The 24,251-nt window shown below is 35.8% G+C and overlaps 2 protein-coding genes across 3 annotated transcripts; both read right to left on the bottom strand.

Annotated features, from left to right (window-relative positions):
* Positions 1-930: 930 nt before the first annotated feature.
* LOC145086632 (protein phosphatase 2C 7-like) lies at positions 931-3,086 on the bottom strand. Its single transcript, XM_079024454.1, has 4 exons — positions 2,348-3,086; positions 1,933-2,268; positions 1,753-1,858; positions 931-1,372 (listed from the first exon to the last, which is right to left on the bottom strand). The coding sequence occupies exons 1-4, from the start codon at positions 2,936-2,938 to the stop codon at positions 1,029-1,031; spliced, it is 1,377 nt and encodes a 458-aa protein (XP_078880580.1). The 5' UTR covers positions 2,939-3,086; the 3' UTR covers positions 931-1,028.
* An 18,331-nt stretch (positions 3,087-21,417) lies between these two features.
* LOC145086614 (tRNA N(3)-methylcytidine methyltransferase trm141-like) lies at positions 21,418-24,081 on the bottom strand. 2 transcript variants are annotated; one of them, XM_079024442.1, is made up of 10 exons: positions 23,779-24,081; positions 23,516-23,608; positions 23,279-23,383; positions 22,976-23,083; positions 22,794-22,865; positions 22,651-22,701; positions 22,516-22,578; positions 22,319-22,443; positions 22,175-22,233; positions 21,418-21,565 (listed from the first exon to the last, which is right to left on the bottom strand). In XM_079024442.1, the coding sequence occupies exons 1-9, from the start codon at positions 24,067-24,069 to the stop codon at positions 22,200-22,202; spliced, it is 942 nt and encodes a 313-aa protein (XP_078880568.1). In that variant the 5' UTR covers positions 24,070-24,081; the 3' UTR covers positions 21,418-21,565; positions 22,175-22,199. The 2 variants fall into 2 exon arrangements, with proteins under 2 accessions (XP_078880568.1, XP_078880561.1); XM_079024435.1 differs by lacking the exon at positions 21,418-21,565 and having other exon boundaries at positions 22,018-22,233.
* Positions 24,082-24,251: the final 170 nt, after the last annotated feature.

Genomic DNA, 24,251 nt, shown 5'->3' with positions numbered 1-24,251 from the left:
TTGTTGTCGGTTTAACTCTTTATGTTTTAGTTAACTTGTTTGTTTTATACGCGTATCCAACTCACTAAATATGATTACAAAACTATACCGGTGAATTACAAAAATGGTCCCTGTTTTTGTAATATAAGTGCAAGTTGCACCCTGGTCTATTATTTCTCTCACCATCGCAGCCTTGTGGTTGTATTTTCTTACACCATGGTCTTTCCCAACTCTGTTAATTTTTACTGTTAAGACCCATGTAAAATGATCATATTACCCTTCTTTTATCATTTCATTATTAAAATAAATTACATTTATGGCCTTGGATTTTTGTTGTTTTTCCTCCTTGATGGTGGTGAAGATTCTGTTAACGGTCCTTTAAGGTTCTCATCGGCAATTACAAGTGCAGTTTGTGAATTCACGTAGCAAACATAAATTGCTGTTGTATGAATTTCATGTTTGAAAAATATTGAATGATTTCGTTATGAGTAGATTTTATGGGCAAAAATGAAACTAATGACGCCTCCTTGATTTGAAAATGGAAGAACGAAGCTTACCAACAATCAAAAGGAGTTTGAATAATCCCCAAAGGCACACCAGAAGTTCCAAGTTCGTAAAATCTGCACATCTCTCTTTAATTACACGATTGCAAATTTCCAATCAAAACATAGTTTAACAATGTTCTTGATTTCTTTCTATTAGAACCAATTAAAAAATAGCTCAACAGAGTTCTTGATTCCTTCTATTAGAAAACACACTTCAATTTGAATAAATTTTCCTGAGGGAGGGCCCACCAGTGTAAACAAAACAATGACATGTTAAAAGAGGAGTAATATGGTCATTTTACATGGGTTTCAACGGTAAAATTCGACAAAACCATAGGGCAAAGATAATGAGAGAACAAAAAAGTTGGAATGGGGGAGCGAAATTATGTAACAAACACAGGGACCATTTCTGTAAATTACTCTTAAAATAATAATCTGATTCTATTGTTTAAGAATCGTTGTAATAATACATTCTAGGGTCAATAAACCAGACAAGTGAAACACTTAAGATTTAGTCTTGAACTTTCTTTGAGTTTTCAAGTCTACAACAATGACAGATATGTTATCTTTGGTTCCTTTTTGGAGAGCAAGCATTACTAGATAATCGGCTGCTGCTTGTGCTGCAGGATCGGGTCCCACACCCGTACACGTTCCCCTATCAGTTGTGGTCCCACCATTCTTTTTATGCCAAATAAGAATGCGTTTTCTAGCAATTTCACATACTTCTTCATTAGACATCACATCCCATAAACCATCACTAGCTAAAACAAGGCACTCATCTTCTCTAGCACGTGCTGTAAATGTGACTTCTGGTTCGGGTATTATCCATGGTTTCAAATACCCATCACCTGAAAAACAAGTAGTATAAAAACTTAATAACAACTATTACTTTTTTCTATTTTGTTAAAGATTAAATGATAGAAATCACAATTTAATTAGAAAAATCTACCAAACCATAGCAATGCGATTGAAAATATAATGCTATGATTGGGAAGATTTTTCAAAATATATGTTGTGACAGGAAGAAATAAAAGTAGGATGCTTTATAATACACAAATAAATAAATAAAAAGTTTGTTGCATTTAGCCTCTTTAAAGTTCATAACATTTCATATATCAAAAACGATTACATGAACTATTATTCAAATCATAATACATATATATTTTTTTCCTACTAATGCAATTTAAAAGTTATAAACTATATGCTCAATCTTTGAAAATAAACATACCAATAGATCGCGACATTGCAAGAACACCAAAAACACGATGCCCATTCCATTGTATGACTTTCCCACCAGCCGCCTCAATTCTTGCATATTCATCTTCCCGATTTGGCTAATTAAAAAAAAAAGCGTTATTTTTTCACAAACTGGTTTTTTCAGCATTAAATAAGGTAAAAAATAACTCACTTTATGATCATTTGATAAAGCAATGGCTTCTTTCCCACGATAAAGAACGGCTCTTGAATCACCACAGTTTGCAATTATAATATGTGAAGAACAAATTACTGCAACCACAGCAGTTGAACCAACGGTTTCCGGTGCCACTGGTTCTGGAATTAGTGATTCCGATTCCGGGGTTTTGCGGCTAACTCTCCCGCCAACTTCATCATCAACCTTTTGGAAACAATTTGTAAACACTTTCTCCCACTGAACCTGTAACGTGTCGTTGAAGGTTTCTTGTGCAACAAGTTTTAGTTCCTCCTCTAAAGCAAGATGTATACGGTCATGACAATAATCAGCAACCTGCAATAAATAGCAATATACTTTCATCTCTACGTTATGGTGTTTATAAGTATTGGAAATGGGCAAAGATATAAATTACCTGAGAGCCCCCATGCCCATCGTATACCCCGAAGAAATGGGAGGTCAAATCGGTCAAATTTGAACTCATGCCATCAATTACATGGTCCCCGACAAACATCTTGATGGGAACTTCCATGAAACGAGGAACAACCGCAACGGAATCTTCCATTTCCGGTCTTTTACCACAAACGGAATGGAGACCCCACAGTGGAATGTATTCCAATTCAAAAACACTTTTGATTCCTTTACTTTGATTCTTTTCAACAAGCGCCATTAGAGATGGGGTTAGAGTAGTTTCATTCTCAATTTCTATTGTTTCTTTTCCTAAGCTAATTACTTTCGCTACTACTTGATCATTTTCCATTCCCTCGATTGCAACAGCAATCGGAATCGGTAAACTTGCTGAATTTGCATCAATGGAATCGTCAATTGACATGATTTCATCAGCATCTGTTTCTTGATTTGCGATATCACAATTCTTGGATAACAAGCTTGCTGTTCCAGTAAGTAGTTTGACCCGAGTGAAATCCGCATGATTTGCGAGGGTGTTTTCGGAAATGGGATTTGTTAAGTTGAATGTAATCGAGGTAGGGGGAGACATTTCTTCCATTGAATCCTTTTATCTAAATCTTCACCGACTTGAGTTTTTTTCCAATTTTCAAAACCCTAATTTCGTTAGCTACTACAACCATTATGATCTTTTTCTATCTTGAATTGGAAGTCAACGTATAAAATAAGATCATGGAGTAAAATCGAGGTGGGGTTGAGCAAGAATGGATCTTACGATCACAGAATATGGAAATTTTTTCTTTAGAATCTATATCAGATTACAAGATTCTTGTAAAACACACAAAAAAAACAGCGAAACCCTTTAACAATTAAACGTCAAGAACAACCCTTATCCATCAATCTAAACCGTAAATGCAAAAGGGGATTCATGAAAATCAAAAAGGGTGAATAAATCACGAAAAAACGTAAAAAAGTTTCCACCTTTTCAATCTTGGAACACGTGAAATCTGGGCTCCAGGGATCTGAGGCAAGTAGGCAACCATTGTCATTGTCAGCCTTTCAAGAATCAAGAAAAAATAGGTCGTCTTCTTCGCATTAATCCGTTGCTAATATCGAATCAATCTGTATAGAAGCTATAAACAAATGGGGTTTTCCATAAATTGTTAGGTGAAATTTCCAAACGTCGAGTCTTAAATTTTCATTTAAACTGAAAATTTATGATTGACACAAGTTGGAAAGTGCTTACCAATGAAGAAAAGTGTAATAATGGAAACCCCAAATGGCTGATCGTCCTGTTTTTGCTAGTTAATGCCTGTTTCTTTCAAGATTTCTTCTTTCTTTTTCTTTATTTCTTGACAAACTAACAAGAGAGAAAGAGAGAGAGAGAGAGAAAGAGAAAGAAAGAGAGTTTCTTGGGAAAGCTTTAACTGCTTTGATGACACGTACATACGTATTTATCTAATTTCAATCAGTGCCTTTCTTTGTCATTGATGGTATTCTTTTTTCCATTTTCAAATAAACATCAGAAGCAGGATACACGGTGTTTATGGGTTTGGTTTATGTCTTTTGCTTAAAAGATTTTTGTAATTTAAATCGTGAATTGACCCTGATTTTAATTTAAGGTCATTAGATCGACAAATATCTCTGGTTTGGATTTCATTTGGTTCGATTTCCTCATTTGAAACAAAAAATCGAATGCTACATATTAGTCTGAATCTTGTATTAAGACTTAAGACTACAACAAATATACACGTATTCATACATCAACGACATATATCAGGACTTCACTCACTGGTACTTCATACAAGGAAAATGGAACCCGAAAATATTTATAGTTTCTAAAATTAGGAGTTTTTTTTTTTTTTTTTTTTTTTTTTTTTCTTCTGTTCTGCCACATATCCAAGAAATGGTTACATTTATTTTTCTATTTTATCTAAACAATTTAATTTATATAATACAGAACATTTCATTAATTTAGAATAAAATTACATTAACATTAAATTAAAACTAATAAACATATATATATATATATATATATATATATATATAGAGAGAGAGAGAGAGAGAGAGAGAGAGAGAGAAAGAGAGAATGAGAGTATAAAAACCTATATGTGAATTCATTCTAATTATATCTATATTAAATGTTATCCATACTTATAACTTATTTTTATTGAACCAATTAAATTTGTCATTAACGCCAATAATAATATTCTTTTAGAATAAATTCATATATAGAAGAATCAGAGTATATTCCAGCAGAATGAGAGTGTATTTTAGTTGAATACACTATCGTTCTTCATATTACATTCAACTTTATTGTATTTTAAGTGAGTGAGTCCGAAAACAAAATATGAACTCATATATAAAAACCTATATGTGAATTCATTCTGAAATAATGTTATTGCTGACATTAATGACGGATTTAATTAGATTCCATAAAAAGAGAATTATAATTATGGATATCATTAATATACATATAATTATGAAAATCATTTAATATCTATATATTTATTTAATTAAATAATTATTTAATTTACTAAATTTTTATTGGTGCATTCTAGCACACAATAAATGTAAGAAACAAAATAACCTAGCCCTATATATACATGGTTGTAGAACTCGTTACTCGGTACCTACTCGGTCGACTACCGAGTAGCGAGTACTCAGGAGTACTTGGGAGTACTCGGGGAGTACTCGGATTTGATAATTCATGTAGATATATTTTTAGTGAACTGATATATGTCAAAATCATAAGTTAAAATCTTAATTTGATTGAAATATATAACAAAATTATATACATAAGAATACACAAAAACTGAAAAACTCATAATGGTCTCACTTCGTGAATAATTATTGAAAAATTTAAGATATATGTAGTAATAATCGTGTGTGTTAAATAATAAATCGTTAAGTATATTATATATATATTAATCACCGCGTTGACCGGGTTTGACGACACTGCTCAGTTCAGTAAGGGCCGATTGGGGAGTACTTGGGATTCTGTAACTCGCCTCGGTAAGGGGGCGAGTAGCGAGTACTCGGAGGAGTAATCGGCCAACTCAGCGAGTTTTACAACATTGTGTATATATATATATATATATATATATATATATATATATATATATATATATATATATATATATATTCGGTTTTTACCGTCAAAATCAATTCGCGTTCTTCCCATGTGAAGATACTCAAGTCTTGCACTAAAAGCTTCTCATAAACTTTTTCTTTCTTATGCTCATTCTGTTGAGTGAACTCTAAGTATTTGCTCAAATTTGCATTTAACCTTTCTTCTTCTAGCTCATCCAAAGTTGACACTTTTACCTTTGCCCTTGCGTTTGGCTTTGTCCCTTCCTATTGAACGAGAAGGTGGTGGAATCTCAATGATATCATCATCGTCGAGGTTCATCCTGACACGAGTATCTGACGCAATGTGATCAGAGTTGAATCTTTTTGACATTTCAAAACCATACATGTGTTTTTCGGATGTTCTTATGTCACATCATTTTGGCAATCTTTTACAACATTCAAAAACTCGCTATGTTAAATAGCTTTCTTGTGTTCTTTTCGGATTATTTACAACGACTTGTTGAAAATGGAAGCATCGTTTGGCCACTTTCCCATTAGTATTTCAAGTTGTTAAACACATCACCAATTATCATTACTCCTTTACTCGTATTCCTCATTTCGTGTAGATTTGGTATTTTGTTCGGTAGTCTTTTGATTTATTTCCTTGTAGAAATATATAGGAACTCGCCTCGAAAAAGTCGACCCATACAACCAACATCCTCTCTTCTTTTGCGTCCAAAGCTTTATTGGAGGTTGAGTTTCCGGAACACATTTAAAGGGGTCAAATTCGTTTGTGGATGGTTTTAGCTATGTTTTAGGGTTTTTCAATTATGTAAATAAGTTAATTGTTTCCTTTTACATATAGGATTCCTATTATTGTAAATAGAACAGATTATTGTTTGATCACTTTTGAGTTGATTAAACATACTTTTGAAGAATTAGAGATTAGTTTTTTTATCCTTGGTAAAACGACCATTCTTGTGAGTTGTGTGTATTAAATTTGTTCTGGTTAGTTTCATTCCATATCATTAGGTATCAGAGTAGAAGAAATAAATCTAAGGGCTAGCTCATGCTTCACATTGATCTTGATAAGGGCGGTGAACTCAACGTCCGTCAATGTCACTACCATATCGACCATCACAATCATGAAGATCCACTATAAAGTTTGGTTTTTGCTTGGATATTTTGGAATTCAAAAGAAAAACAAACTCATGTTATTTTCTTGAGTGGATTACCACCGTTGAACATGTCTTTAATGTATACAATGTTCCTGACAAGTGACAACCTCAAAATCAAGGTTGTGGCCATCAAACTCTACGACTATTTGTCCATGTGGTGGGACCACTTGAAGAAGCAATTAATAAGACTTGGTAAACAATGCTACAAATTCTACAAGGTAAGTTTTTACCTGCCAATTTTAAGTCTTAAGAAAGTTTTCTAGATTATCATTAGTGGCTACAACGTAGTCTATCGCTTGAAGAATACGTAAGCAAGTTCGAGGGTCTCTATATGAGATGTGAGGCTAGCGAGGAATAAGAACAAGTTATTGTGCATTTTTTGGTTAGTGTTTAATCAGAATCTCCAACCCGCTAAGGTTGTGTTTGGCGCGCCACAGCTAGCTGATAAGCTAGCTTATTTTTCGAGCTTTTTTATGTTGTCGTGTTTGGTAAGCCAAAAAGTAGCTTATAAGCTAGCTTTCTGAAAAGCTACTTAGACTAGCTTTTTAGGAGCTTTTTTAAAAATTTCCAAATACACCCCTTAATTAATTATAGAAACACATTCTCTTACATGTCCTTTTATGTAATTTAATATATTTCAGCTAGCTTTTCAGCTAGTTTTACCAAACGTTATTTTTTATCAGCTAGTTTTTTATTTAACAGCTAGTTTTTCAGCTATCAGCTAGCTTTTCAGCCAGCAGCTAGCTTTTCAACTAGTACACCAAACATAGCCTAAGTTTACTAATATATTTGAGTGATAACAATGTATATCAAGCTGCCTTGAAAATCTAAAAACCATAGATTTTTTTTTTGAACCGACAAATATAAATATATAATCTACATCTAAACTAACACTTAATTCCACCTATATCCTCAAGGAGACTTAAACCTCAACCTCAAAGAAAAAAAATATCACCTAATACCGCTAGGCTAGAAGTCATTTGGTCTAAAAACAATAGACGGCTGAAAGGGGGAATTATTTGGCTTAATATTGCATTTTAGCATTTTCAGTTCATATAAGTTAATTGATTTTTTCACAAATAGAATTCCTATTATTATAAATGGGAGACTAGGTTATTGTTTTAGTTACTTTTAAGTAGATAATAAAACTTGTTCAAGAACTAAAGATTCAGGTCATCCCCTTAAAAGCAAAGATACTTTTTGTGAGCTTTTTGTTACAAATTTGTTCGTAATATTTTTTTCATCTAAGTTCATTCCGTATAAATTTAGATATTGATTTTAAAATTTCTTTTCTTAGAATCAAGTTAAAATCGTTTCATAGTAATTTGTCATTTGCACCTATAATTAGCAATTCTGTTATGAACTAAAAGAAAAGGATATATTTAAATCAATTGCACATCTTTTTTGGAACGGCAAATTAATACATTTATTTGTAAACGTGATTCATGAATCTCTTTGACCAAAAAGGAATTCATATAAATTCATGAATTAAAACTTAAACAAATAGAATATGATATCATGACTCACAAGTCTATAAAATGTAGCCTATACGTTTATATTATCTTGTAGATGTCACAAATAAACAATAAATTAATGCATAGGAAACAAGATTTGAGTTATCTTAATTAAATATTTAAATATTTACGGATGAAGACTAACCACGTGTCAGTGGTTGAGATGGTAACTCACGTCTACCAAAAACTGTTATAAACTATTCAACGATAATTGTATTTATGTAGATGAACAACTTTTTAAGTGGAAATTTAATATGTTTAATAAGTATTTGTCATAAAACTTCATTTATACTAACGTTTTTATAAACAAATATTTATTTTTTATAATTATAGCTCTTAACTAATTACTAGAACACTTAAAGTTGGATTTCCTTTTTAGCTATTGATTACCGACTTATAGTTGATGGTACTTCACATGGATTTATATGTAAAAGAGTATGAAATCGCATAAAGTGATCTAACAAAATTTTGAATTTTTTTTGAAACGCAAATTTTATTAAAAAGTGATCAGCAGGAAGTTGAGCCACAAAGAGCACATAAAAGAGAAAACAAAAAACAACAATTTTAAAGGAAACAAACATATATAGGAAAACACCATATGTTCAAACAAGGAATGCATCACTTGTAGACAATAATAGATATGGGGAAGCTTGTAGTTGGATGAGGCTTCCAGTAAAATTTGAGTGGGGCAATAACTCCAGCCTCATCCTAAGAACAACGTGATGAAGTAGGCTTGCATTCGAATGACATATATGGGAGGATCTAACGTCGAAACCATTAGTGATCCGTAGACAAAATGACCAGCATTCTTCGAGATCAATGGAGGGTAAAATCGTCCTTCTGGTTGCATTTATGCAATACCCCCATATTATTCTTCTAAGTTCCTGTTAGGAAAGTCGAAATAGGGTTATGGAAATCTGGATAACAAAACAGGAATCATGTAATCACTTTCATTGTTTGATATTTCGACCCTATATGCCTTGGGTATCACGAAATCCAAACTTAGGATAATTCCTGATGTAACAATTCTGATTTTAGGCACAAAATCAGAATCAATTTTAGAAGAAGATGAAGAAAAAAGGGTTTCCCGGTTTTCTGTGTTTCAATTGGCGTCGTTTTCTTTGATTTATCCAATCAACGGATAACTGAAAACGGTTTGTATCTTTCAAAAAAGACAGATTAGTCCTTAAATTTACATCTTTCAAGAATGACAGAATAGTCATTGACACAGTAGATTAGTGTTCGGTATTAACAATGTTTTAGTAAATACAAGTGTGCACTCTCACACCTCCTAACTTGTATTATAACTAAAACATTATTCTTGAAACACTTGTTAAGTTCATTACACTAAAATATATTTGGTGATAAAATCACTAACAGTTCCTTTACATAACAAGTGAGGGGTGATGTAGATCCTTAAAGTGTAGTTATGTAGAAAATGTAGGTCCCAAAATTGAATTGTGATTTTCAGGTAGGCGTATAACATTATCTATCTAGTCTGATGATGAGAGTTGTAAAGGACCATAATCTTGAGAAGTACAACATAAACCTGTAAAATGAACAAGGTTAACAAAAAGAAAAGCACACACCACAACAAGTTTTATACTCCCATCCCCATTTTGATCACCCCTATAAAACACGAAGAACACACACAGAAAAATGCTTAACTTTAGCTCTACCTACAATATGTCTACCCACTGAAATGATAACACACACTAAACCCACACCTGTTGCAGTGAAACATGACACCAAATATCACCAAGATCTCCCTACCTGGACCCCCCATATTATCAGTGAACCGCGTAACGAAAGATACACCGACTTTCTCATTTTAAAGATATCTACCTACCTCTATTATTTATCCATGTGAACATATTTGTTTTAATTTCCTCAACCACTCTATCCAGAGACGTTTCAATCTTATTGAAAATAAGATCGTTTCTTGCCCTCCAAATAAACCATAGTGCAAACAAAACAATAGCATGTGTGATTTTCTTTTGTAATGGGGATTGTAGGTGACAATGTGAGATAGAAATGAGTTGATCTAGAGAGTCAATCCCAACAATGTTCAATTCGCACCATGTGTAACACCTTGTTCTGAAGCGTTTCCTATTTCGAGGTGGTGACCAAAGATCAGGAATTATCAGGCTTAGGACCGTTGAGGAAATGAGATTTGGACCTTTTTAGATGTGGGTGATGTATATTTAGATGATTCGGGGGTTTGGTTTGTGTTTTGGAGCCAAGGGTTATTTTGGTAAAGTTTCAGCTCGGACTTTGATGGAAATTGGATTTTTATTCGGGAAATTTTAAGGCGATTATGAGATGATAAAAGCGTAGAGCTTCTCGTTACCTTTTCATAGATGTAAGGATTGTCGAAATCAAATTTATAATGAAGTTATGGCCTTCGGAAGAATTTAGGGTTTTGGGGAAAAACCCTAGTACGCGGGGTGTACTCGTGCGAGGACCCTTATGCAAGGCGTACCTTGGCGTACACTGAGTGCAGTCAGCAGTTTGATCGCGATGCTTCGGTCTCGTACGTTGGGCGTACGAGGAGTTAAAGAAACCCTAATTTAAGTGTGTTGTACCCTATATAAACACCTTAAGACCCTAGGGCCGACCTCTTTACCAACCCCTAAACCTCCTAAAACCCTAAATCATCACTTAAGCTTTCTTGGTGGTGTTCTTGAGCCCTTGAGAGGATTTTAGTGGTTGTTTTGCTCATTGTGAATGAAGCTTTGAAGATTGAAGGTGCTTTTCTTGGAAGGAAGGTCATAGATTCAAAATCATCTCACTTGTTGCAATCTCTTTGAGGTATCAAGTTCATACCTTGTCTTGTGAATGTTTAGATATCCTCATAGTTTGTTTTGTTATGCTTTTGGTCCTATTTTGGATTGATTGAAGAGTTAAGACGTTTTAAGGGCTTGTTCTTCTAGATCTAGCTTGTGGTGGACTTCTTGAGCATAAAGGTGCAAGCTTTATGGGATTTTTGGTCACATGCATGCATTAAGTCACTTGTTAAGTCCTTTTTAAGCTTAAGAGCTTCATTTAGCCATGCATGAACGGAAAGTTAGCAACTTTACGTGATAATCCAGCTCAAGGAAGTCAGATTTATGGTTTGGACCTATGTCTTAAGGGATTAAGTGTTGAAAGCAAGTTTTGGGCTGAATGGGTGAGTACGATGGGCGTACAAGCAGGTACGCTTAGCGTACAATCCCTCAAGCGAGTATGATGCGCATACGTGCTGAGTATGCCCCGTAATCAGTCTGGTGGACTTTGCATGTTTGGGCCTCAGATTTGGGCTATTCATTGGGCTTAGTGGCTTGGGGACTTGTTGGGCCTCCTGAATGCAAGAGTTTGGAGTAGAAATTTTTTGGGCCTTAGGGTAAGGCCCATGTAGGGGTTTGGGCCCAATTTAGAAAATTGGGCCATGTATGGGCCTTGGATGTTTATTTTGGATTTTTAGGCCTTTGGATTGTTGGTTTGGGCCTAGGTTTGGGTCATGTTGAGTAAAGGGTAAAAAGGTCCTTTACCCTAGTTTGGGCAATTAGTGTGGACCAGATCCGATTATTGATGGATGATTATTTTGGTGATTTGTAGCACGAGGATTATAGCGAGGCAGCGGCCAGAGATTCTTTTTGTGAGATTTGGCAGTGCAAGGTGAGTTTTCCTCACTATACTTACGGGTCGAAGGCACCAAGGCCGACCCTTTGGATTGTTATCATGGTAGATAGGATGTTGCTATGTTGTTGTGATTTGTTAGATATGTATCTTGGTAGATAGGATGTTGTTATGCTGTTGTGATCTGTTAGATTTGTATCCTGGTAGATAGGATGTTGCTATGTTGTTGTGATCTGTTAGATCTGTATCCTAGTAGATAGGATGTTGCTATGTTGTTGTGATTTGTTATATCCGTATCCTGGTAGATAAGATGTAGCTATGCTATGGTGATCTGTTATATCTGTATCCTAGTAGATAGGATATTAGCATGTGTGTAACATCCTGATTCGAATTGTCCATGATTAGGGTTCGTGGGCCACGAGTCGGGCATGAGGAAGTATCGGGTTGTGGCGAGTTGCTGGAATCGTAAGGCATCTCATCACCTTCCTGTAGGTATGAGGATCTTTGGAATCGGAGTTATATCAAATAAGCTATGGAAGTTTGAAGATTTGGCAAGATGAGTCCCTAAGTGGAGAAGTGTGGCAGCGAAGTATGTTGGGCGTACGCATGCGTACGCTTAGTGTACAATTGTGCGTGTTCCTTAAGCAAGAGCCACCTAGTACGCTGGGCGTACCAGATGGTATGCTGGCGTACTAGGCACAAAAGGAAAACCCTAATCTTTTAAGTGACCCTATATAAAGAATGAGATGGCCTCATTCGTGGCCACCTTTCTCAGAGAACAAACCCTCCAAAACCCTAGTCCTTCATTCTTGGAGCTTGTGTGTGTATTTACGAGCTTTTGAGAGTTTTGTGTGCTCTTGAGGAGAAGTTGAAGCCTTGAAGAAGAAGGAGTTGGAGTCCAAGCTTCTAGAACCGAACATATCTGAGATGGGAGCTTCTTTTGAGGTATAAAGCTTCAAAATTTACCTCTCTTTTGTTTTAAGTATGTTAATGGGGTATTTTAGGGTTTTGTCCTAAAAAGGTGGAGACTTGATGAGATCCTGAACTCCAGAGACTAAGACCCTCCCCTTTTCAGCTTATTAGTGGTGTAATGTCATAAAAATGGGACCTCGGGTGTTGGAACCAAGTTATGCATGAGATAAGAGCTTAATGGGTAAAGAGAATAAGTGTTTTGTGTGCTTGTGACTTCTTCAGCCATGCAAAGGCTTAAAGTCGATAACTTTATGGAGTAGGAGATGTTAGGAAGTCCAGATCCAAGAGATGAGTTAAGGTCTTAACGGGTTAAGACCCAGAAGTTGATTTAAGCAAAACTGAGAGTGCGCCCAGCGTAATCCTAGTACGCCTCACGTACTGGGTTGAGGTCCCCGATCAGATTTGTGCATGCTTGAGTACGCTGAGCGTACCAAAGGAGGTACGCCCCGCGTAACCTCTCTGTGGGCTTTTGGGCTAAGTGATGTGTTGGGCCTGGGGTTCAGGCTTCACGCAATAGAGCCTTGGATCAGAGAATCATATGTATGTGCTTTGGGCCCTGGGTTGGGCTTTCCTCTTGGTTTGGGTTTTGGGCCGTGTAAGGGCCCATTTATTATTGGGCCTTGGTGGGCCCAATGGGCTTAGGGCATTAATGGGTTGGTAGGTGGTCTATCTTTGGACCCAATAAGTGAGAGGTTGGACTTATCTCTTAATTGAGGTAATTGTGGGTTTGGCACAGGGTTAGAGGCCGGTGCGTAGCAGCAGTGTTTATAGGAGTTGTTCTTCACCCGAGGTGAGTCTTCTCACTATACTTTACCTAGAGTGGTAATTAGAGTTATGTGACAGAGTATTTTGTATGCCATTTATATGATGTGATACACTGCATTATTTCTATGTGATTTATGCTATGTATGTTACAGAGTTTATAGAGTTAGGACCGGAAGGTCCACATAGTTAGGACCAGAGGGTCCACAGAGTTATGAGACTGGAGGGTCCCACTGAGACACATTGACCAGAGGGGCAAACAGAGTTATAGCCTCGAGTGGCTAATATGTATTGTATGTGGTATTTTGGGGAACTCACTAAGTTTCGTGTTTACCATGTTATGTGTTATGTGTTTCAGGTTTTCTTGTCTGGACCGTGGGACGACACCGACTTGATTGTACACACCAAAGAAAGAGTTAAGAGGATCCTAGATTAATAATGGATTTGTTATTTGTAATTAAATAAAAGAGATTTTTATAAGATATGTTATGAAGAGTATGCATTTTAAAAATGAAAATTGTTTTAAATTTTCACGTCGTTACAATGTGGTAGTGATTTGTAAATCTGTCTGTTTGTCTGATGCTTGGTTATATGTTTATTAATTATGTGTATGTCGACATGTTATGGTTGGTTGGGTTGAGGAGGTCCTGATTTTTGCTGAATGCCAAGACACTCAATGCGGACCAAATAGACTGTAGGTCGTGTGAGGCGGTACAGTCAGGCCGAAGGCTCAGAGGACGCTAATTTACACTACATGAACCACATTTTCATGCTTTAAAATGTAATTTACACTACGTTCGCGAGACTTCAGATTTTGGGCTACAACTTTTTGCATCAACTATCATGTACTTGATCACGTACACAAATGTAGATTAGAGACAGATGCCCTTCACAATACATTCAACTAGTGGTTACCGTGTTTACCAATGTGACAACCTCTTATCGTTGTCTTCAAAAATACATCAAATAGTCTCCAGTATCTAATGGTAAAGCTAAATACCACGAAGCTGCTAATGTTGTCATGGAAACATTGTTGGATCCACAACTATTCGAGCCTCATTCTCATCTTGGAAAGACAACAATTGTCTATTGTGATAATGTAAGAGGCTGTTTGTTTTTTTGTAAAAAACCTCTTCTGACCACTTTTGTAACGCCTAGTTCCTGGTATGTATTTAAGATAGTAATTATTCAATTTATAAGAGCAACTCGATGATTTGGAAGCCCCAAACTCGTCGAGTGGAGACCATATGGGCCGCGTGATTTAAGTAACCTACTTGACGAGTTGAGAGGCCTCAACTCGACGAGTAGGCTAGCAGAGGCGAAACCCTAATTTTTGGGGTTTGCGCCCTATTTAATCATCTTAAACCCTCCATATTGGCCTCATTACCAACCTGCAAGTCCCAAACCCTAAATCTATAAACCCTAATGCTATTGTGAGTATTTGCGAGCCATTCTAAGTGTTTTAGTGGGTGTTTTGAAGCCATTGGAAGAAGGAAAAGCTTGAGGACACAAGAAGGAGTTGTAGATCCAGAATCATAGCTTCATTCTCGAAATTTTCTGAACCTTTCCTTGTGGTTGTTTAGATCTTCTTTTGGGGCTATTTTGAGTAGTTTTGATCCAAGTTCCATGCTCCTTGGGAGTTGCACGTCCCAAATGAGTTATACTTCAGATCTGAGGTCTAGAAGGATTTCCATGGTATAAAGATGCCAAATTTATGGCCATGGAAGTCCCATGCAATCTCTAGACCATCATTTTGGTTCTTTGAAGCCTTTATGGTCATGCATGTGGATAAAGTACAAGGCTTTACGTGATTATTTAGTCTTTAGAGTCTAGATCTATGATCTCAGGGTCTAGCTCTTAGTTTTGATGGTGTTTGGATTGAGACCTTGACCTTTTTAGATTAAGGTTGAGCTTAATCCTTTTAGAAGGTGGAAACTTTACCCTTCTAGAAACTTTTTCAGTCGAGATCTGAAGTTTAGGGTTCAGATCTAAAGGACAATGGCTTAATGAGTTAAGAAAGGGTTAACAGACTGAGGAACTCGACGAGTTCAAGGATGGACTCGACGAGTTGAGTCAATTTGGAGTGTTGAACTTGACTTTGACTTGACTGGGACTTTGACCACAGTTAACACTAAGGGGTTATGAGCATGAGATGGTATCTAATGTGATTGTTTTGATTCAAGTAGCGTGTAGAGGTGATTCCGAGACAGAGACGTTTCAGCTATCATTTGACATTGGAGTGAGTTTCCTCCTGGTTTGAACGGGTCGAAGGCACCAAGGCCGACGTGTATATGTTATTTGTATTGATTAGTAGCTGAGTGTGGGCAAGGCCTGTATCTCATAGATAGCGGAGTGTGGGTGAGGCCCGTATCTTATAGCATTATTTGAGTATGGATATAAGAATGATTGATAGATTTGGTTATACTTGTTGTATGTATGATACTTGTATGTATGCTTAGTAGCTGAGTGTGGGCGGGTTCGTATCTCATAGTTAGCCGAGTGTGGGCGGGGCCCGTATCTCATAGTTAGCCGAGTGTGGGCAGGGCCCGTATCTCATAGCCAGCGGAGTATGGGCAGGGCCTGTATCTCCTAGATAGCCGAGTATAGGCGGGGCCCGTATATCCTTGAGTGTGGGCGGGGCCCGTATCTCCTAGTAGCATGATTATGTGTATGGTATGTGGTAGTTTTGGGAGACTCGCTAAGCTTCATGCTTACAGTTTTCAGTTTTGGTTTCAGGTACTACCGGTAGCAAAGTGAAAAGCTCGGGATGACTGCAGTGCACACACCATTTGTTTAGCCTGGGATGTTTTACTCTGATATATTGATATGAGTTTCGATGTGATACTCTGATTTGATACTATGACTTATGTTTTTGGATGAAATGATTTGATAATTGTGGTTATTTTAATGAATAAAAATGAAATTTTTGGTCATGATTTTTGGGATGTTACAAGTTGGTATCAGAGCCTTGGTTTGAGGGATTTGGGCGTACTCTCGGGTATACCTGGACTCAAACTGAGTACTAGGTACAAAATTTTCAAAAGAAAATCATTTTTATAAAAAGGATTTTGGAAAAGAAAAAAAAGGGTGTGGTGCATGCAATCAACCGAGCTCAAGTAAGTACTCCAAAATTACCCATACAAGTTTGTTATGATATGATTTGCTTATGAGAACCGCATGCTAGATTAGGGACTAAGGATCTAGGAAGGATGCCTTGTATGCCTGCTGTATGTGTATGTGAATTGCATGTTAGATTAGGGCTAAGGATTTAGGAATGATGCCTTGTACGCCTACAATATGAGCTTTATGAACTGCATGCTAGTACTGATTAGTCAGTGATATGATGGCCTGATTAGGATATGCTTGATTATGGTTACTCAATGCTCTAATGTTGCTTGCTTTGTGCTTTTAGGAGTCCTAGTTATCTTTAACTAACTAGTAAACGAATATGTTAAGTTACATATTATGAGGACTAAATAATTTTAGAAGGTTAGGTTTAGCTCTATTTCGCAGCGCTTGTCTGAGTCTAACCGTTGTAGGGTAGGACCTCTCATTCTAAGAATTATCTGGTCTTAGTGATATATAATGGTATTCACGAGCTAGTTAGGGGGAGATAGCAGGGACTTCTTATGCAACTATTGGTGGGGCGTGGGTAGGAGATTTCCCTAGGGCAAGCCTAGGATGAGATTAGCGCATAGAGCAGTAGTAGCGAAAGGGACTTGGTGGAGTCAAGACAGTTCTTGAGGAAAGTATGGATAGATGTGTAAGGTAGTATGGGCCCATACTACTGAAAGAAGAGGATCCAGACTCGAATCAAGGAAGGCTGAGATGAACCCAGGGAACTTGTAGTATGTGTGATCCCGCAAGTTATGATGAGTATACGGATGTTGTTATTGTGTATTTTCAGTATGGTGACGCTACGCACGAGACGAGTTAGCAGCTCTGGCGCCGGTGAAGGATCAGGCTCGGGCTCTGGAGCCGGGTAGCTCGATGATCAGATGAGGGATTTCATTTCATCTGAGATCACGCGCAACATATTGGACCAGACTCCTGTGATCTTTGGTACGATCAAGGAGGGCATTCTGGAGATTTGTGACAAGAGGTTGAGTGCTTTTCGTACCGAGATGGTGACCATGTTAGGGGCGTGCACGATGACATTCAAAGAGTTTCGAGCTTGTGGAGCTCTAGACTATCATGGGGCTCGGGACCCCATTGCTAGCAGCAGGTGGTTGGCTGACGTCGCCAACACCTTTCGTACCAACAGATGTCCCGAGGGGGACAAGGTCCGATTTGCTTCCTGTCTCCTGAATGACAGGGCACGCGACTAGTGGGAGGAGGTTGGGCATGCGGTTGGTGATGATTCCCTTGACACCATGACCTGGAGTGACTTCTCGACCAGGTTCAGGGCCGAGTTCGCACCTATGATTGAGGTGCAACAGCTTGTGCGAGAGTTTCAGGATCTCCGATAGACGACTGAGACGGTGACGGAGATCACCGCTATGTTCATGGAGAGGACCCTTCTTGTTCCGCAGTATGTGGCATACGAGGATATGAAAAAGGCCCGATACCATGAGATGTTGAGGAGCGATATTCGGCAATTTGTGAGCCGATCCAGCTGCAAGACGCTGGAGGATATGATTGTCAGGGCTAGAGAGAGAGAGGGAGAGAGAGAGAGAGAGAGGGATGGAGAGGAAGAGGAAACCAAATGCGACATCTGGTGTGGAGGGTTCGGGCAAGAAGCCTAAGGTAGATTCCCGAGGGAAGGGCCAGTAGGGCCGAGGCCGCTGCGGCAAGTGTGGTAGGTCGCACGAGGGGATGTTCCGTGCCGACACCCGCTCCTACTACATTGAGGATTATTGATGACTGTCAGGGCCGGACAGAGGTGTCAGTGGCGAAGAGCAGAGCCTTGCAGTTGACCGCAGAGGAGATACGAGCAGTACCCAACGTCGTGACGAGATCGTTCCTTGTGAACTGTATATCTGCTCTGGTATTATTCGATTCGGGGGCTACCCAATCATTCCTTGTGAACGATATATATGTTGATTTTCTTATTTTTTTATATGATGTTGTTATGCTAGTTTTGATGTTGTTTCATATAGATTTTTTTTTTTTTATTTTTGAATTGTGTTTCTGATTCATGATTCTAGTTTGCTGAAATGTCATAGATTATAGATTAATTTCATGAATTGAAAATCTTGTAATGTTAAAATGTCATAGATTATAGATTATAGCTTGCTCATTCTGGTGTTGATTATTGAAATGTCATGATTCTAGTTTGCTCATGATTATAGTTTGCTGAGTTTTGGTTAATGTTATGATTTTCCTACTTGAGTTTTGGTTGATGTTATTTTTAAACTTTTATTTTTTGTTTATTGCAGCAACATTCAGACGTTAAAAAACAAACATGCTTCTTATTATAGGCTGCATTCGTTTGGTCTACCTCTTTAGCTGCAGAGGGTTGCAAATGTAGTCCGCAGACTTCCGCAATTTTCGCTTCAAAAAAACAAATACCTAAGTGTTGTCTACCTTTCTAGCAACCCATGCAACATCAAAGAACAAATCATATTAAAAATGATATCCACTTTGTACGTCACAAAGTAGTTTTTTTAATGGCGGATATATTAAAAACAAAGCTAGCGAGAAGCTAAAGAGTTAAGGTTATAAAGATCAGGATCCTACGTATAATCGTTTTTGGGTTTGCAAGATCGAGATCGTAAGATCGGAATCGGGATCCTAAGATCCCACAAAATAAAACATAATTTTAATTTATAATTTTAAAACATGAAAAATATTTCGAACATTCAAACGATATAAAAAATTCAAAATATTAGTCATAAATCACAACACAAAATGATAAATGGTAAAATGAAAAAGGGAAAAAAATAAAGTGGTTAAAAAAAGTTTCATTTGCTAAAAAAAATAAAAAAAGAAATTCAATGGAAGGTAGGATTGGATCGGATCTCGATCCTACGATCCTACTTTCGATCTTACGATCCTACCCCAAATACGATATGAATCGTTTTTCATACCTGAGATCGTAGGATCACAATTTTGACAACCATGTAAAAAGTTACACAATACAAGAACTAAACGGTCACAAAGCAGCTACAAGCCAACTTCGCGTTCTCTATGTTCTAGTTACTAAATGTATTTCAAATATTATTTTTACATCTTCCTCTTTATAGTTGTAATTAAGTACGTGTTTGGGATCGTGTTTGAAAGTTCTTATTGACTTTTTAGAAAAGCAAAAATTAATGTTTTTTTAGAAAAGCTATTTTTTTTTGCCTATAAAGGAAAAGCTATTTTTTTTTGCCTATAAAACTAGTGTTTGTCAAATATCTTTTTAGCTTATTGATTTTTTAAAATGCCAATAAACTAATAAGTCATTTTAAAAAAACATTCCCAAACACCTACTAATAGTTATGTTACCAGACTTGTATCAAAATATAGATAGTATTAAAAAAAGAAGAAAAATATTAATTAGTTTATATGAAAGTGTAATATTGTGATCATATTTTCTGTAAAGTTGTCTTTATGTATTAGTCTATAAAAACCATAAAACTCATTGATTTGTATTTCAACGTCAAACTTTTGAAAAATGAAAATAGTAGAGCAACGGAAATGCAGTTATTTTAAATAGTAATAACTTACGCTTTGTTACCATTGTTTATTTGCGTTAGATAAGAGTTTAGTAAACAATATAAACCCCACCAATATTTATTTAATCAATAAAAGTTAATATGGATTTTTAAACGACGTGCATAATATTTGATAACTTGAATAGAGTTCAACTTTGAACTTTTATGAGGTGAGGTGTCATCCTCTTATTAGTATATATGATATATGGGGTGATGTGTCATCCTCTTATTAGTATATATGATACACTACATATATTTTTAAAATTCTTTAGGTGGCAATTGGCATAGATAAAAAAAAAAGTGATTACTTACTGTATTATATACTTAGAGATACGTAAACCGATTGATAATCGATGGTCGGTGATGGTCGGTGAAAATAGAGACTAGTAGAATTTTATTTTATGGGATACTTACTATTATATCATATTTTTTAATTTTTAAATTAATATTACAATAGAATTTTAATTTATGGGATATTTGCCCTAATCTCAAAATATACCTGCAAATAATATATTTGCAGATACTCGTGCAAATATTAGATACTCGCAGATAGATCTAAGATCTATCTTCGGAAATATTTGTTATCAGGTATAATTGAACCAAAAATATAAACAAAGCTACATAAAATGTAAACCTAGAAAAAAAGAAAAAACCTATTATATATATATATATATATATATATATATATATATATATATATATATATATATATATATATATATATATATATATATATATATATAGTCGAGATCAATGGCGAACTCCTTTGAATGAGCTAACAGACGAACTGATAAAATAAATAATTGCTTTAATCGTAATTGAGGTTAGACTAGGAAATCGTTTCAGCTTCTGATTACTTGCAATTAAAGGAAAGAACTAACAAACTTTACTAAAACATTTTTTGATTACATATTATTGAAACTGTATTAATTTCACGTAAACTTAAAAAAAATCTTATGCATATGATCAAGGTTGTAGAACTCATTACTCATTACCTATTCAACCAACTGTCGAGTAGCGAGTACTTGGATTCGATAATTCATGTAGAAATATTTTTAGGAAAATTATATATGTCAAAATCATAATGTAAAATCATAATTTGATTGAAATGTATAACAAAATTAGATAAATGTGCATACACAAAACTTGAAAAACACATAATGGTCTTACTTGATGAATAATTACTGAGAACTATATATATATATATATATATATATATATATATATATATATATATATATATATAGTACTAACTATATATGTATGTGTTAAACAATAAATCATTAAGTATAGATTAATCATCGAGTTGACAGAGTTTTACAACACTGCTCGCTTCAATAAGAGGCTGATCGGGGAGTACTCAAATTCTGTAACTCGCTTCAGTAAGGGGCCAAGTAGGGAGTAATCGGCCGAGTAATCGACCAACTCGGCGAGTTTTACAACACTGCGTATGATTGATGCATTGCTTTTTTTCCTGACCAAATCAACAATTGCTTTATTCAGTTCGTTCCCATATTTAAAGTTTGTTGTTGAATTATATATATATATATATATATATATATATATATATATATATATATATATATATATATATATATATATATATATAATGTCAGTCGGTTAGAAAATTAAACTTCGATTTAAGAGACATAACTTGTAAACTTTAGCAATAATTTTTGGAACTTAAATAAAAAAATATTGTGCAAGGGCTTATTCTTTGTTTATGCATTAGGCCTAAAAGTTGTTTGTACCACTCCTGTCTCAAACTTGCTTAATTGAGAATAATTTCTAACACATAGTTGAACTATTCAAGCTCAAATATTCCTCATTCCAAAACCGAGTTCAAACTTGACCTAACATGGTCGATTTGAGCTCAAGCTTGTCATCGCATTTTAAAATTGCAAAACCACACTGACTCATGGGCCCTTATTTACCACGACAAAAACCATGGTTTTATCAAACAAATATTAAACAAGTGATATATTTTTGTCATTTTATAATGCAAAGAGGCTATTCACAAAAATAACCCTAATACTTTACAGTTTCAACTGGATAATATAATATGTGATGAACAAATTATTACAGCTATAGAAATTGAACCATGGTTGTCAGCATCTTCTGAAAACTGCTCGTATCCATTGCCTAAAATACAAGAAATCACGAGCAAATTAGATCACATTCAGATATTTAATTAAAAAAAAGAAAATATCAGGATTGAAGTATATACCGCTGCATTGTAATATTTTTAGAACGGTTTTTAATTTCTCTGTTGTATGTATTTACATCCACTATGCTAAATCCAGCTCTTACAAACATATTTGACAAAAAATCTTCCGAGAAGTAGAACGAAGACTGCAGACATATATTTGATAATAACAATAAGATTATTAAAAGGATGGAAATAAATAATAATAATAAACTTACAGTGCCATCTCCACGAAAATAGAAGTTGTCACTAATAACTTGATTCTTGGTTATTAGCAATTCCTGCATAATGACCATAAAGATTAGATGCCATGAAGACCAATTAAATAGTAGAACAAGATACTATAAACTCACTTGAGCATAATCCCCAATTGCATAATCCCGTAAAAGAACAACACCATTAGGCTGCAAATTCATATATATAATAAGGAATGTGAGAATACACACCAAAAATTAGAACTAAGAATAAAGAGAGTTAATTTGGATTTGGGTGTGACCTTTAATACGTGTCCAAGGTTTTGTATCACATTAGGCATGTTCTCAGGACAAACCGCAGATAATGTAAAAATCTGCATAAAATCATTATTATTGGTATTTATAATTTATCTATAAGTTCTAAATTCTCATATAGTAAGAGTATCAAGAACCAAAATCTTGAAGTTGTAAAGTGCATTATTACCAATGTAGCAATGTCAAGAGATGAGGGGATAATATGGTCACAAAGATCGTCTTCAGCAATATTGCAAACAAAAACATTCATTTGATCTTCACGAAACTTTGCATCTGACTGCATTCCTTGAGGAGACAAAGTCAATATTGGACGAGGTTTATAGGGATATTTTCGAGGATGAGGAGGGCATTCACGTCTTTTGCATAGACAAAAAAACTGGATGTTTTGTCTCATTGACATAGCCAAACGCAGTAGAGGATTATCCTATGTGGCAGATCATCAAAGTGGGAAAATGATGAGGAAGTAATGAACCTTAACAAGATTGATAGCATGATGAGAGAAATCACAAGCATGGACATAAAGTTGAGGGTATTTCTTGATAAGTGGAAATATTGTGTTTCCAACTCCACAGCCAGCCTGTGGATAATGATGAAATTTTAGTTCCAAAAAAGAATGCACTTTTACTTTTACTTGACAAATGAATCAGGTATAATCTTCAAAATTCGTATATGAAAATTTGAAATTTCCAGAAATGAGAGATGAATCTACCTCTAAGATGATTTTTCCATTGGAAGGGATGGTGTTATCATCACAAAAGTATTGCCCCCAGTCCTTCTCCAGGTAATGTCGATCCTTGAAAAACTGCAATCAGTGTAATTACTTCATGAAATCTGTGTGTTGTATTATGCTATTGTTTCGCAAGCTTTTTCCCCAAAATAGAAGTGGTAAAATGGCTCAACGCAATCAAATTAGCATATATCTGTGTTTTTTTGAGAACTGAAGTCAAATTTATGGAACCAGGGAGACGATACCTTGTTTTGATGGCGCTCGTAGAATTCGTCCCAGTGCTTTCTGGAGTTGTGATTATATTGCTCGACGTTAAAACTACCGTGAAACCCTAAACACTGAACGGCGGTGGAATGTGGTCGACGAAAGAAGATGGTGGGAGGTAGGAGTGTCGTTAGGGGATAATATGCACCGGCGTACGACTGCGATACTAAAACCGCCATCGCCCCTGCTTCTTCCGTCGCTGAGTTTTGGCTTCTGCCCGTATTCTCAGAAGATTTGCGTGAACATTCCTGTACTGTGCCAAACTCCATCATTTTTATTTTTCACATTACCATTAGGGGTCGTATCCGGATTTACCAGGGTTAAGTGAGACAAGCTGACTCGCGAAAAACTTGAGACCAATTCGGAAAATATGGTTTCTTACCGGGGAAAATAGAGGCTATAATCATTTTTTGGTCATGGTCTTAACTCCACCTCAATTTATTTGAACCGTCGA

Source organism: Lactuca serriola, chromosome 1, assembly GCF_051521515.1.
Source record: "Lactuca serriola cultivar US96UC23 chromosome 1, Lser_US96UC23_V15, whole genome shotgun sequence".
NCBI lineage: Eukaryota > Viridiplantae > Streptophyta > Magnoliopsida > Asterales > Asteraceae > Lactuca > Lactuca serriola.
The sequence above is the reverse complement of the archived record's forward strand: the minus strand, read 5'-3'. Positions and strand labels throughout refer to the sequence as shown.